The sequence below is a fragment of the Triturus cristatus genome, chromosome 7 (genome assembly GCF_964204655.1).
Source record: "Triturus cristatus chromosome 7, aTriCri1.1, whole genome shotgun sequence".
Lineage (NCBI taxonomy): Eukaryota > Metazoa > Chordata > Amphibia > Caudata > Salamandridae > Triturus > Triturus cristatus.
In genome coordinates this window covers 493360846-493377508 of record NC_140590.1, presented here as the reverse complement: position 1 = coordinate 493377508, position 16663 = coordinate 493360846, and the positions used below count along the sequence as shown (strand labels likewise).

The following is a 16663-nucleotide window of genomic DNA, read 5'->3' as shown; positions in this document are numbered from 1 at the left end:
GTGGCACGTGGTAATTCAAAACCATTAAGAAGTACCCTGGACGTGGGCTGAAAGGCAGAGTCTTCATCTTCCTTGGCCTGCCCCTGGTAATGCAAGCTCCCTGCTCAACAGTCACCAAAGTTACAAAGATGAAATCAAACGTGAGATACAGCTATTGGTTATTTCTAATGCCAGGAAGCAACTGTAGTAACTTGCATGAAGAACAAACCATAACATTCTAATCATGCTCTTACATCATCAGTGAAGTATGGAATTTCTAAGGGAAAGTGAGCAAGGGGCTATATGGAATTTTGCGACACAAACATGAAAATAAGAAAGCAGAAGAACATAACAGGCGCCGCTCCAGGAATGTCTTCAGTTCCAGTGGGACTAAGTGATGGGTCATCGGTTAGACGTCATCTTCTCCAATGTGCTTCAGTCCTAGTCTAGGTGGCTGGATCTGGTGAATACCGGGTAACAGTGGTCACAGATGCCTCACTGGCAAGTGGAAGAGCTCACCTGGGGAACCTCTTGAACCAGGACCTCGGTTCTTCTCATAAGGCTTTGTATCACGAATATTTTGAAGCTCATGGCCACCATATACACTCTGCATGCCTTTCTCGCAATGTTGCAACGCAATGAGAGGCTGGTGAAAACAGACAATATGGCAGGCCTGTTTCATGTTCACAAGCAAGCAGGGCGAGGCTGATTGTCCTGTCGAGAGAGGCCCAACATTTGCAGCACTGTGCAGGTGGGTATGATGTGAGGTTAACGATTCAGCATCTTCAGAGTGTATGTTTGAACAATATATTGTCCCACCATGTAGTTTACCCCTTGAACAGAATGTGGGTAAATCTGCCTGAAGCTGAGCAGATGAACATTAGAAACTGTCGAGTGTAGATAGTAGTTCCTGATTGGTTAGGTTGTTCAGTTCAGACTTATTTACATACTGTAAGTGGAATCAATTGTCATTTTTCTGCACCCATTGTAACTTTGCAGTATGCCAATTTTTAATTTATTTGATTGTTTTAAAGTGCTCTCGGTTGAGGATGTGAGAGGAAGTGAAAGAAAAGGACAGTTGACTTAGATCAACATTTTTCAAGCTCTGGTCTGGAGACCCCTGGGGGTCCATGAAGTCTGCTCAGGAGGTCCACGACTGCAAAGAAAATCAAATATATCTTTTTTTATAGACATCTTTTATAGGTTTTAATACAATAAGAGTCACAAGTACAAAAACAAGAGCCATCTACAACAATGTGACATAAAGGAGTAGTTAGCACAGTTTGTGACATGCAGCAATACGGGAGTATTACTTCCAAATTAAATTCCTCCATGGGAAATATCTACAAATTTGGACAGGAGTTCTGCCCATACTCCCAAATACACCTTTTCATCACGTCTACATTTTTGTAATCGCACCTCTTCAGCCCATTCAGCCACATCCATTGCCCATCTATCCACACTGGGGCCAGTCGGACCCACCCAGGTAATCGCAGCCAGTCTTTTTGCCAGAAGCAACAACAAGTGTAGGTACTTACCATTTTCCGACCCTTCCGTCGTCTGATATCGCTCCACAGGCAAATAACCGGGTCCGCCAAGACTGGTGCTCCCGCCACAGCAGCCACCATAGTCATTCAGCAGGCATGTACCACTAAGCAGGTCCACTCCAGATATGAGAAAGAAGCCACAGGAGCGGCGGCAGTAATATGTGTGTGCGGTGGAGAAAATTGAAGTGGGTAAGTGTAAGACTAGCTGTACAGGAGATGGACTGAGCCAATGTGCATATCTTATTCCACTACGCATCTTCCAGTTGGGCCCCCAATTTAGTGTTGCAGGCCACCTGGGCACGGAATGGGACGCACACACAATTGGCTGTCATGGCTTTGTAGAAATAGGAGACCAAATGGTCGGCCAGACTCATTCTAGCAGTCCCCGGAAAGTGAGTGATGTGGTCAGAGATTCCAGTAATGATTAAGTGGGGGTCCACAGAACAAAATGTTAAGAGCCACTGACTTACATAGAGTTTGTATGCTTTGATTAAGAGACATGGCATTCCATGGAAATATCTAAGCTCGGCTTGCCACTCAACAGCATTCCCTTCTTGGTACTTTGTTGATATCTTGGCTTAACCCACACCCGCTTTTATAATCTACCCTAATAACCTACAAAGAAGAGAAAACACTGAATTATTGTGATCAATGACCATCCAGCACAGTCCTGACATTCATTCATTCAGCATCCACGAAAAGCTCACCTTAGGGGAAAAACGAGACTAGTTTGTTCATAATTTTTATTTCAAATATAAAAGCGAATATACAAAGTATAAAAAACGCTGTATAAATTATGCCACTACACATAAACAACAAGTGTTGTTGGAAGCAGTCGTACCATTTTTGAAGGTGATCTATTTAGACATAGCAGACGCTTGGCACTGCATCAAACGCAGAACAACAAGGCTGACTGACCGCTACAGTCGCACAATCTGCTCCTTACCCCCACAACTATTCTTGGAACACACAAGGTGCATAGCTTTACACTGGTTTACTTAATACAAACATTACCATTGTAATACATTCCTCAGTGAAAACCAGATCTGGGTGCTAATCCGAATCTAACAAGGGCATGTTGACAATGTGTAGCATACAAGGAAAGAACAATTTTACCTGAGTAGCTTTTGAATCAACAACAACTTTCAGGCACTCTATAGAAGTTCGCACTTGCCTCTAGAAGTTTCTAAGTGAGAGGGTTACAAAGGCGGTGGGAAGAGAAGGTGGGCACTTAAGGTCTAAACAAATTTCGATTTAACTTTTCAATGTCAGTCAGTTCTCCGGAAAAAGTGTGTTAAGATTTTATGGTAAATGGATAGGGAATGGGAGGAGGAAATTGAGGAATAAAAGGACACTTTGTAGAATTGTAAACTTTCCAAAGTTTTCATAACTGCTGTAGTGGGAACTAAACTGATAAAATATAAATAACTATTAGTGCTTATCAGTAAAATACCAGAAATCCATTACAACGTACCAAAGCCTAATAAGGTACCAAAAGTGTACAACAATAGCACCTAAACTGTCTAAATGCCAGTCTCCTTAGATTTCTCTATGGAACCTAGTACAGCACTTGGTATTGGCACTGGCTATACAAAGATTTACTGTACAAACCCTTCGTCCACAGAATCCAAAAGAAAGGACAACTTCAGACACAATGCATTACAATACAGCATTCCCACCCAAATGGAGAGTCACTCACTGGTCCTACACATGATCCTTTTTAGATAATTCACGGATTAAAATAGTCTTTCTGAACACTGCTGCAAAATTATATGAATTCGTACCTCCATTTATACTAAACAGAATGGAAATGTATTTGGACAAGTGACCAAAATCCCATGAAAGTTTTGGCATTATGTGAGGAGCAACCGTGATAAAAAATAAAACAATGCACAAGGATTTGACAAGCACCAGAATAAAAATAGATTAGGTCTAAAGCTACAAAATAAGCAAATCAAAGTTAAATTCTTAATGGGGCAGTAAAAATCTGGGAGAAAGAAAAGCAACCCCATGTACCATATTACATTATTCATTTCTTCTAAAAGTACACATCAGATTGAAAGAAGCGTCTTTTACATGGAAAATCAGTGCGTTCACCCAATCTTCCTTATCACGCTTGCCTCCTCTTTGGTGTCCATCTTTGTTGCTTACTGGTTCCCATGAACCATAAACACTAAAACTATGAAAGAGAATGTATTTACATTGCATGCTGGAAAAGGAAGGCCATGGCATGTGACCTTTTGGGCCACAAACTTTAAATACTGAGAGCCATAGGTACATATTTATAAGGTAGCAAGCAAACCTAGAAGTCATGCAATGTTATGTATTCTTCAGTAAAAAGGATTGGTTAAAGGAGTTCACAAGTAGCATGAAGCCACTTGACAGTACAATGTACAGCACACCGGACATCAGCAACCAGTTTTAGGGCTCTTAAACTAGTGAAGAAACAGTCACTAGAAAAACAAAACTGGGAAGAAACTTTGGGGAGAAGAAGACCTAGGAAACTCCTGAACCGTTTAGAAGTCAGTCTGGGCAACGCATGGTATCTGAATACCTGGTAAGGTACTACAAAGGCCTGCCCAGCAGAAGCCCTCTTTCCTACAAGCTGAAAGACAACTTGGCCAAGGTTTAACTAACTCTACGGGCTCTTTCAAGTGTATTTTTGTTAAAACATTTTCAAAGTACTTTAGCCCTTATTTAGATGGAAGACCAGTGCACAGACCATTCTATGGAACATAGTATCTTGAACTGGAAATCTTTTCAAGTACCATATTTTACCAGCAACAGAATTTAAAGATAGTTTATGGGAAACGCTTTCGTGGACTTAAATCCACTTTTCAAGATCAGAAAAAAACAGACGCCAGCAGGGTGTGGCTGACACAGCAAAATTTAGAAAATACATTGATAAAAAAGAAATGGTGTAGAATGAATCCATTACAGAACTGAACAGACCCTACTATAATTGGATTGGACTCAGGATGCAGATGGTCTGCACCAAGAGCATTGTGTTTAATTAGATGTTGTCGCCTACAGTGTTGATATGTTGGACCCTACAACCTGCACAACTTCCTAATGCAGTAAAATTTATTCTCACAGCAAGAGGTTCGAAGGTAGCCCACTAAAAACTGTAGACGTAGCAAGAGACCTTTAATCCGTGTTGGTTCATCTTCAGAACAAGAAGAGACTTTTGTTTACATTCACTCTGATCATAAAAAGCAAACAGTGGTATACTTGCATTCTCCGTGCACGTTCTCTTGCCTAGAGCAACTTCATGGCCTTAATTCACACATAAAAGAATAACAGGAGGGAAAATGAGTGCACTTTAAATGCATACCCCGTTAAGAGAGAGACGTGCCAGCATGTCTGCAGTGGGGGCTAAAGCAGCCGTGGGAAATATTTGAATACTAGCTCACCAGTGCACATTGTATGAGCAAGGCTTTTTTTCTCCAGGAGGATTTTTGCAGAGGAAACTAGATTAGAGTTTTATCTCATACTCACTCACACTGTAGCCACCCTTCAAAAAGGTAGTTATTAAAAGTTACTTATAAAATAGTTCTGTACTTTAGGGGCTGGCAGAGAATAAAGGAGCACTAATTCTCTACTGCGAAAAATCATGTATTTGCATGTAAGAAAAGTGGGTGCTGAACCCACAGTGTTGCTTTCAGGCCTGGATTAGCTGAAAATATCGCAAGCTTTTCACTGCGACCTGTATGGCAAGTCAAATCATAGGTTTAAAAAAAAAAAAAAGCTTGCTGACTCAACATACGAATGATAGGAACTTTAGCCCGTACACTGGCTGGATATTGCCACGTCCCCGACACAGTTTTCTCCAAATCGGTACCTGGGCTGCTTTCAATGCCATGTGATTCCCGCAGCCATGCATACGTTTGCCATCAGCGAATACTGAAATGCCTGATCTACAAAGACATGCTTTCACCAGTGTTGGGGGCGGAAGCTGCAATGGCAATCCCTTCAGACATTTCAAGCACACATCCCACAAAGGATTACAACATCGCGGAGGTCTCCCAAGCCTGGACTTAGAAAGAAAGGTATTACAAGGCATGCAGTTAGGCTCACAAGTCAGAATAACTCATTTCATACATGGTGTGAGCAAATAACATGTTTTGAAGCCTGTGCCACGGCACCCTGCAAAACAGACGGGGAACACGGTGCTGCCTTGACAGAAAGCTATGGCGCTAGGGGGAATGGACTGCAGTTTGATTCCTATACCTCCAGTCAGTACCAGACAGAGATCTTCCTGCTTCAGAGAGGTCCTCTCTCTTCACCAGCAGGAGAGTCAATAACAGGTCAGTATAGATAAGAAGCATGCTGCAAGGAAGCTGTGAGCCATCACGAAGACAGAAGATCTGTTGACCGGGCGGAGCTGCTGAAAGGGTTAGAGGGCATGGCTTGCTCTGTCGTTCACGCTGCCACTGGTGCAAAGGAGCTCTTCTGATTGTGAATACACAGCAGAAGCTTACACGAGCTGCAAATACGAGGATGATCCGGAGTCTGCCTTTTCCTGGGAAATGGAATGTAAAGGAGTCCTATCAGAGAAGCGGCCTCTACTCCTCCGAGGGCCTCTGTTCAGAGTCGTCACTGTCCTCACTGTCTTGCGAGGGCTCCGGATCACACTTGCCCAAGAGGTCCAACTCCAGGAAGCTACAGATGAGCTTGGCAATGGGTTCCACGTCACTAAAATGCAGATGAAATAAAATAATGGACAGAAAATCAGACTCCGACAGGATTTAATGACATCACCAATACCCGATTTACACCTTACTGCCCCTGTACTACAAGCCTTAGAGACACTCCCACCCAGATGTTCCCCAGTTCTCGCAAGCCTTAGATAGGAGGCACTAGGGAGCTTGGGTTTGGAAATAAATCACCTCCAATCAAGTTATCTGACATTCGTTTCCCTTATGCACCATTACAAACACTTGCAGAAACTAATAGGTGGTGTCCCCGTAGTACCACATACCTCCAGCCTCTTACTTTTGAAGGGTTTTCTACTATTAATTGTTAAAACCGTTTTTGCCTACTTTTTTGCAGAAACTCCGAAACATTTCAAGTTTGTCTGAATTGGCTGCTGACAATGCGGAGACAAACAATTTAGGGACCAAGTACACGCATAACTTATATGAGTTTATTTATGGATTGTCTCAAACAGAAATATTGTGAAGAGCACGTGATCAGGTTAGCTTTTTGAACTTTTAAAGTCAAAAAGCCTCCAAAGCCAAACACGAGCCAGGACATCAATGCTTTATGTTGACATTAAATCAGATTGCTTCATTTGTTACCAGTTTGGGCCTTGTTATTTTGGGACCCCTGGATTGCCTCGGGTGCCCTGCCTTCTGTTTCGATCTCGGATATGAAACAAGTTTGGATGATTCTGCCTGGCACGGACTACCTTTTGTCATGGAAGTAATTTACTTCCAAGATTCACAACATGAAACTATTTCGCATTTCTCAGAACGTGAACTGAGTTCTGAATGGTAGACATGGAATGGACTTAACAGACCATTAACTGAAGCCCTAGCAGGAGGTCTTCACTCACTGGTGTTATTCACAAAAATCAAGAGCAACCCATATGTCCTTGTGAACTGGGTGTTGCTAATAAGCAAATACAGTGTTCACAAGGAACTCATTTACCTAGTTAATACAGTTTCTGCAAGAATTGGTATGACTTGCCTGAATCAATCAGGGACAAAATAACATGCAGAATAGGACCTTAATTCAATTCAGTCAATCAATATTGTATAGATTTATAGATATGGAAGCCCACTTGTCAGATATCAAAACTGTACTCACTTCAGCCAAAATCAGTATAAATTATTTTGCCTTCATAGTATTCAAAGAAAAAAGTCATAGCAGAAATATTCAATTATGTACACCATATACATTTTCACATTCCAACGTGATTTTGTGAACAACCAGTGAAGTGACCATAACCAGACAAGTGATATAAATATAGTGCTAAGAAGGGGGAGGTAGTGGTTATTGGTATTTACACAAAGAGGAGCTCTTGGCAATTATAATACAATCAATTGTTATAAGTATTTTGATTTTCTTAGGCTCTCTCTTTCTACTAGATGACGACGTTTCAACCCTCTCGTGATACGTGGTCTCTTCAGGACAGGAGATCTGGGGACTAATGGAGGACAAGTTTTAGATGAAGCAAAGTGGAGTACAGAGTGTGGGCTTGGTCAACGGGCAATCAGCTTACCAGTTAGACCACAAGGGTGCCGGAAAGTATTAAGTTTCCTAGTTAGATTCTGGGACTTCCCAGTGATGACCAGATGGGGGTGTCAATCCTATTAATGACACATTAATTGGAGATTTCCATCTATACGGTGAAGTGGTTGTGGCACAGTGAATGTGAATCACCTGAGGAGCTATCATGCATTCTTAACTCAACGCTATTATTCTGGTTTAGTCTGCACAGACTGAAGCTGGCAATAAAAGCACATTATAATACGTTTCCAGCCAAACCACCCACCTTGCACTCGCTGCTGGTCATGCCTACAAGTCGTAAATTAGTCACCAAGTTGTATAGGGCAGTGAGGGACGAGAAGGTCAGTGGTACGGATAAAAGCCTTGCACGCTAGAATGACACCTACTCCCCCGCTAACACAATCAGAATGGGAGCATACCTGCAAAATCACTAGCGCCCTCACGCCCAACGGTAATCTGTGCATTATTCATTTTAAATATATTCACCAAAGGTACCACACCACTTAAACTACACAAGTTTGGGCTCTGGGACACTAGCAAATGCAAGTGTTACGGACAGGAGAATGCAGACTTCTGGCACCTGGCCTGGGAATGCGGGCTAGTGTTTAAGTTTTGGGAAGAAGTGGTACGGCGCATACAGTCTATGTCAGAAGTCTCTGCGCATTGTACACCAAAGGTCTGCTTGTTATGCTGCATGCCGCAGCTGAAAGGGACTGTGGGCAGATTTGTAAGAATTGCATTGCTGATGGCGAAACACCAGGTGGCACAGACATGGGAGAGTACTCGTGCCCCACGTAGGGACCATTGGGTTAAGGATCTAGTGTACTGTAAAGAAAACCTTGAACTCTATGCGGAAGAGCTCCCATCGTCTTCCAAACCCAAGGGCAGTTGGGAACCTCTGCGTCATTATCTGAGCTTGCAGACCCAAGAAACGTCAATGAATGATGAAGGTTGATGTTAATGTACATGTATACTCCATGAAATAACATTGTCAATGTAAATACTAGTAGCCCGCTACAACATAAGATGAGGTAGTTCAATCACATGTTGTTTGATGTTTGTTTGATCTTTGTACTGCCTTGCAAGGCATTGATGCTGTTCTTGTTGACCTAAAATTCTAATAAAGAGAATTTAAAAATAAAAAATGAAAGGAGGCATTTGGTACCTTCGGCCACCAAGCACTGCGCTCTGCGTCAGGGGATGCGAGAAGCCAGTTACAAACCGCAGCACGATCAGATATCCCTTTCCAAAGTAGCGCACCTTCTCTTCCTCCACATTCACAGCACGTATCTCACTGAGGCGGACCACAGCTGCCAGGAGACATAGCACAACAGAATGAGAATCACCTCTGGTCGAGGGCAAGAGGCAATGAATTCAAACAGTTCAAGGGTACCCCCACAGTAATCCCAATATATAGCTCAGTCCGAGGAGCACATACCAAAGCAGACATGAGGCATTACTGCATTTTTAACCAAAGACATATCATCACAATCCAATACATAACTAACACCTGTCGAAAATAATAAACTTGAGAGGTTTCAGTCGAATAATACACTGTTTTAGTCTAACCAGGCCTCCCTATTCAGGGTGACGAAATGTAAGGCGTATTTACATTTTAAAAAGTTGATAAGCGAGACATCCTTTAGACTGTTTGGAACGTCCAGTTGACAAAAACGATGGAATGGAATGCGGACTGAGTAATTTACCAGTGTATGAGATTAATTAAGCATTTCATCCATCATTTTAAAAACGTTTTCCAAAGACATCCAGCCCGATACCTCAAACAGCAAATTTGGTACAGAGAGCAAATGCCACACTTATTGCCGTAAAGCATACACTTGGTATGGGTAGCCCCGCCGTCTGGTACACAGGACCAGGAGGTAGCTTGTAGAGTGGAGCTTTGCAAAATGCAAGTATGTCCTCAGGAAATGTGGAAGGGTGAAGTGGCAGTCCACTCCCGTCAAAGACAAGATGATAAAAGTTTGCCTTTGCTACTTCAATGAGCGTTTAGAAAATGGGGCTCTAGATACCGCAGGGTTACCCTCTAGTTACCCCACCAAATTTGGAATGAGGTCCGCGGGGCAAGGTAAAGTTCCTTATCCCCTTAGGATAGAGCCCAATGTGAAGCAGCCTATGTCATCCAAACAAGAGTGCAAAAATCTCTCACAATACGGATACAGTGCAGCATCTCAAAATGAGATACAGTGCTTATGTTGTGCCTAGAGCTTTGCTAGTCCTGGTACTCAGGATACATCTCCTCTGCTCCCCCAGAACAGCTGAGGTACCATAACGCATTGCCAACTATCCTTTATTATGAGAAGTTGTATCTGGATGTGTGCACTGCAAACATACAAAGGTAAAAAGGATACTTCTATGGAGGTTGAGGTCCACATTAACTTACGCAGTTAAAGGTCTAGGGTTACAATTGCAGACACGTGCAGAATGACAGTTACACTCATACATTGACACCAACACATGAGGTATAGGGTACTGGGAACCAAGTATTATTATATAAGTGTCCTGCTAGGATCTCTATGCAACTATTATCTTAGCCTGCAGCAATGCCACAGACTTACACACTAGCAAAAAGAGAAAGTCCAGCAGGGCTGGTTTGCAGACCTCTTCTCTCCCTTCACATTATCAGGGAAGCTATAACAGGAATGACAGACTATCATAGGAATTGGGTTATTTTTGTTTTCCACCTTGGACAGCACCAACCCAGAACAAAGAGGTAGAGCACTGTACCTGCGCCAGATGCACCCACAGAGCTGGTGAACCCACTGGTGAACTTTATGTGTGACCCACTTAGCCTTCTTCCCCCTATTCTCTCGGCACCATGTCGCCCCCTTTCAGTCTAGTTGACTGCTAGGTCTGAGGAGGGACTCACAGGCACATGGGTCCCTTCTTTATCTGATTGATATCCCTACTGATATGCGAATTATAACAAAAATAGTGCTCATTAAAACCAAAATGAGTACATTTTGTTTTTCATTAGTAAAACCAACAATGTTAGGAGCAAGTGTAGTAAAGCAAGTTAAATAATCATAGCAGGAAGAAAGTCCTGAACTGCATTTACTGGAGCGCACAACATACCCGTCTCCTGTCCGCCACGCCACATGGTAAGGAGCTTTTTATACAAGTTAAAATTCTTCAATGTGACTTGCCCACTCTTCTTGTCGAATATTACCTCCTGTAACAGAAAACCACAGAATTATGGTGCTTACGTACAAAATTACATACTGGTTCAATCCATGTCCTTTTCATCTGGAAAGCAAAGAAAGCCGTGAGGTTTTGTTGAGGCAGCTCTCTCATCGCATGTGATTACTGTGTGTGTGGGGCCTCGGGTTTCCACAGAGCCCATACCTCAAACCTGTAATTACACTCAAATCCTCTACCATTACTGGATTATGTACTTATCAATAGCTTCTTTCGTACTCTGTATGATCCGAGGAGGCATATTTAAGAGTAGTTACGAATTTCTTGACTAGAGATACCATGAAAGTAGAGAATTGTGAACCTTACTAAAGACAAGTCAAACGTGTCTCCACTAGATATAATTTTCCTTATAGTGTCTTAAAGTTGGAGGAAGCTGTGAATCCCAGGGTCCCTGCTTCCCGCCCCTTTTCTCTTTCACTGTTGAACCAATCATATAAATTCCTTAAGCAAGGCCTGGATAAAAGCGTTTTTGTGCATATTGCAACTCTCGATCAGAAAAGAAAGTCTGATATATAAATGTTATTCATAGGCTAACAGCGGTCAGTTGTGTCAGGTGGGTCTTACAAACTGGTTATGAAATAATTTCCATAAACTATAAATAAAATTAAAAAAAAATTAAAAAATGTAATAGCACCCTTCTAAAATATTATTCCAAAGTCCTTGGTCCTCAACTGTCTGGTTATGATTATGGTCCATGACAAAGGTGGCTGGCCTGGAAAAAAAATCTCACTGTACTTAAGAGCAGGAATAAGCAAGAATAAGAGAGTGGAACCTCCTAAATGAGAGTCCTGTTCATTTGACTGGCCTAGGGCTGTGTCTACGCTCTGATCCTCCTCAACCTCACTTCACTTCAACTGGTTTGGATTTATTTGCAGTATTGGACAACAATCTACTACTGGTTCACCCCCTTTATAAACAGCAGGACTCACTCCATCAAATTACTATTCCACGTCACAACCTCCTGTTGAGACAGATAAAGGGCTGCACTGATGTCAATGTTCTTCAGTGTGTGCATGGTGACACTCGTATAACATATGAAGCTACAATCTGGACTGACCTATAGCTAGCCAGGTTATTCTATTGCAATGTCAATTCATACATAACACTTCTGATCCACATTAATGCAAGTACTATACCAATCAATGGTGGACAGTTAACTGTAGTTCGTGCATGCTGCATAATAAATTCCTTACACTGCTTAATCCTCTTACACTCACATAAGTCATCTGTGCTATAGGTCTTGTCCATCGTCCAGTAATGTACCAGCTCATAAACCAGGAATCACCAATTGAACAAGCATGGAATAACTGAAGAAAATTTGACACAACAATACTTGAGGAGGGTTACCTTATTTTGTTGGATCCTATTACTATCCACAAGACAGAATGTTGTGTTGCCACTCGAGTGTAGGATTGTTCACCCAGGTAAATTGGTGAAAATAACTGTGCCCTTGTGGGATATATTTTAGGGTCCTCACCCACAGGTACCACCTATGACTTGTTCATCATCGGACCCTCGTCCTGTTCACCTAGTGTGGGGGGATGGGTTCAACATGTTTCCAAGTGGAGTTCCTTGGCTTTGTGGTTTTAGGGATTGTGAGAAGAAATAAAAATTACCTGCTGGATCCTACTACTTTAGGCATTGGAATAGCCCGATACAGAATGCGGGGAGCCGAATAGGTAACGACGCGGGCACTGTCCTTTGACGAAAGTGGGACTATAAGGAGTGCTCTCCCCAGATTAACCTTATTGACTAAATAGGCCAACTACGATCAATGCAAAAGGAAAAAGTCCAAAGTACTGGTCTGTATTATTTGCATGCATTCCTTTCTTAAAAACATTTTTTTTTAAAGTCGGATACACAAGGTGATAAAGGCCAGTTACACTTAGAGACTAGTGCAACAAGCATTAAAAATGCAATTGAGATATTGCATTGCCGTGCCTTTCGGTCGATGATAAAGAACTGCTGGACGCGGCGCTTACAAACGATGAGATAGCATCGGCGATTCGCTCGGTCCGTTCAGGAAAGGCTCTCGGCCCCAACGGCCTTCCGATCGAGCTCTACAAGCTTCGTCCCGATAGGTTGGCACCTCATCTCCGCGAGATGTTTATTGCATCCCGAGAGGCCGGCGCCCTGCCGCGTGATCAACGTCTAGCGACCATTGTGGTGCTCCATAAAGAGGGCAAGCCGCGTGATTGCTGTGCGTCTTATAGGCCCATCTCTCTTCTAAACGCTGAACCCAAGATTCTCGCTAAAGTGCTCGCTAATCGTCTGATTAAAGTCATCGGTGACCTGGTACACCCGGACCAGTCTGGTTTTATTCCGCACCGCAACACCGCGCTGAACCTGCGGCGCCTCCATGGAGTCCTCGCGAGAGTGGACTCTATTCGGGAGCCTGCCATTTTGGCGTCTCTTGACGCCACGATGGCGTTTGACACGCTGGAATGGTCATATCTCTGGGCGGCGCTGGCTAGGTTTGGTTTTGGACCTGGATTCATCGGATAGGTGAAGTTGTTATACGTGGAACCACTGGCGCAGGTGGTGGTGAATGGTAGAGTTTCTGCCCCCTTTTTGCTTGGCAGGGGCACGCGGCAGGGTTGCCCCCTGTCCCCGCTTCTTTTTGCTCTTGCCTTGGAGCCCCTGGCGGCGTGGCTCCGGTGGGAACCCTCCATGGCGGGTATTCGGTGGACACCGACGTTTGAGGATCACGTGTCACTCTACGCAGATGATATTTTGCTCTATCTCACCTCTCCGCGGAAATCGTTGATAGTCTTATTTGATGTATTGAACTCTTTTGGTCGCAATTCAGGGCTTGTCATTAATTGGGTGAAATCCTGTGTTTATGTGCTGGTTGGCGACCCCCCTCTCCTCCCGCATGGCTGTCCAAATTCAGATTTCACATTCTGGATTCAAATATCTAGGTATCCACGTATCCCTCGATCCGGCGGTCCGTTATGCTCTGAATCTGTTGCCCCCGCTCCAGCGGCTGCGGGCCGATGTAGCTCGTTGGCGTAAGCTCCCGCTATCACCGCTTGGCCGGGCAGCCTTATTCAAAATGATGTCTCTTCCACGCTTTCTGTATGCATTGCAGAATACGCTGGACGTGGTGCCCGCCCGATATTTTAGTGAGGTAGAGAGCTTGCAGAGGCAGTTAGATTGGGATGGGAGACCGCGCATTGCTCTCGCTAAATTGACCCTACCGTGGTACGACGGTGGCATAGCTCTCCCTGATATTAGACAATATTATTGGGCGTCCCAGTTGGTGGCGGTGAATCATGGGACATACGGCCCTGCGGTGAACCCCGCGTACGAGATGGATAAGCTACTGTTGCCGGGCAGAGATTTCAATAGGGCGCTTTATTCTACGAAGGGAAGTACTAAATTGACCGGTCCTACGAAAAATGCGGTGCGCGCCTGGCGTTGTGCCACCGCTGCTACGGGATGGACGGGCCGTCTGTCTCGTGCGACTCCACTGTATGCGTCGGACGCGTTGGGAGGTTTATGGCGTTCGAAAGGCTTTGAGAAGTGGGACTTGATCGGAATTAGTCGTGTGGGGGATCTTTGGACGAAGGGCGCTTTTAAATCGTTTGAAACTCTTCAGACGGAATATAAGCTGAGCGATAGGGAGTTCTTTCGTTATGCGCAGATGCGCCATGCGTTACTCTCAGCTTTCCCGAATCCTGCAGTTATCCCCGAGGCCTCCCCGTTGGAAGATAGTCTGCTTGATGGTTACCTGCCAGACAGTACTATTTCCCTGATCTACAAAATACTGATTAATACTCGAGCGGACCTTCTCACACATTTGCGAGAGGTCTGGGTCGCTGATGGCCTAGAGTTGGATGACGAGGACTGGGTCGCGGCCGTAGCCTCACCGAGGGAGGTTGCTATACCGGCCCGCCTTCGATTTGTGCAGTTGAAGATACGACATAGGGTCTATGTCACCGGTCCCCGCTTGCTTCACATGGGTTACACAAGTGATGGTTTATGTCGGCGCGGTTGTGGCTTGCTTGGTACTTTTCTTCATATTCTGTGGGAGTGCCCGAAGGTGATACGTTTCTGGACTGGTGTACATGCAGTGATGGAGGAGGTTACGGGTGTGGCGCTGCTCCCTGAGGCTCGGCGATGTGTGTTGAATGTGTGGGAACCGACTGACTGCGATGTGGCACAAGAACGTTGGGTGACTTTGGGCAACATGATCGCTAAAAGGGACATTGCGCAGCTCTGGGGGTCCGGCCGGCCCCCCACGGTTACGAAATGGAAAGAAAACATGGATTGGTGCATGTTCCGAGAGAAGACGGTTTATGTGGCCAGAGGCAAGCCTAGGGCATGGAGTAAGATGTGGGGTCCCTGGAATTCCTATCGGGGGGATATATGCGCCCCCCCCTTGGTGGTCGCACCAGACGTAACGATGTCCCCTTGACTTTGATGTTCCTGGTCGCTTTGCGGGAGGGATGACCGAGCCTCTTCCTGCCCCCCGTGCCCTTTTTCACGCAAATAAATGTGTAATTGGCTTCGTTGTCGCTGTTGTCCCCCGCCCATGAGAGAGCAAGTCCCTGTTAATGGAGTTCTTTTGCCTGGTGTAAGTTTCTTTTTGTTGTTTTATTTGTAAAAAGTTTATAAGAAACCTTTCTGAAATAGAACTTCAGGGGCTGATGTCCGAGACGGGGGCGGAGGGGAGTGGGTCGGACGGGGAAGTGGTAGTGGGGAGCGGGGAGTAGAAGAGGCGAGACGGCGGGCCCTGACCGCCTACACTCTGAGCTGGGCTAGCTGGAAGGTCCTGTTGGTTTAGGGAGAGGCTGGGCCCCTGTATTGTATTGACCAGGGGGAGGGGACACATCGAAAGTGGGACCAGGGTAGAAGATGGGGGCACACTGACAGAGGGAGGGGGGGTAAGGGACCGGGTGGGAAGGTTGAGCCGTCCTTGGGAGAGTCGGAGATGCTGTTACATGTGGGGTATTTCCTGGACGGGCGGGGATTGAGAGTTGATTGTTGTATTGTTGTGTTGGAAAACAATAAAAAATGTTTCAACAAAAAAAAAAAAAAAAGAAACCTTTCTGAAATACTATGTTCAGTTGTGGGCGGCTGCAGCCGTCAGGTGTGCGGTCCGCTTCGGCTCTTCTAAACTGCTGTATTGTTGTTTTCTCTACATTAGCGGCCGGCCCGGGCGGTTGTAGGCCCATGACTGTCAATATTCGATGTGTAAATAAAGGTTTAAAAAAAAAAAAATGCAATAGTTCTCGCATTTACAAGAGTTTAAGCTATTAACATTGCAAATGGCAATGCCTTTTATTTTTGTTTTTAAAAGATAAACAGCATTGTTATTTACAATGCCAATAGTTTAAACTTGCGTAAATGCGAGGCCCATTGCATTGCAAATGCTTGTCTCGTGCTGGAACCGTAATCCTGCCTTCCTGTCCCTGCCTAGAGGGCAGCTAAGGAATGAGTTTCCCAGAGATACGACCTGATTTATTATGAGGTCTGTGAGCTTGACATGAAGGCCCCTTGATGTTTACAATCCCCAGGGGTCGGGGGGGGGGTTATGGCCCTCACAGATGCCTGCCAGAAGCTTTTTAAATGTTAGCTGTATCTGGGTCTGTGCGCACTCATCATAGGGCCTAAACACCACAGGAGTGTGGGATTCCACATCACTGCTCTTTCATCACTTTCACAGCAGATTACTCATAATC

General features: G+C 44.5%; 1 protein-coding gene across 2 annotated transcripts in view; it reads right to left on the bottom strand.

Moving 5' to 3' along the window:
- Positions 1-2255: 2255 nt before the first annotated feature.
- CYBC1 (cytochrome b-245 chaperone 1) overlaps positions 2256-16663 on the bottom strand; it is a 102550-nt gene continuing 88142 nt past the window's right edge. For both annotated transcript variants that reach the window (XM_085616855.1, XM_085616856.1), the window contains exons 5-7: positions 10854-10950; positions 8926-9070; positions 2256-6221 (exon numbers count right to left, since the gene is read on the bottom strand). In XM_085616855.1, the coding sequence (XP_085472981.1) occupies positions 6092-6221; positions 8926-9070; positions 10854-10950 (372 nt within the window). In that variant the 3' untranslated portion in view covers positions 2256-6091. The remainder of the gene's footprint in view (positions 6222-8925; positions 9071-10853; positions 10951-16663) is intronic.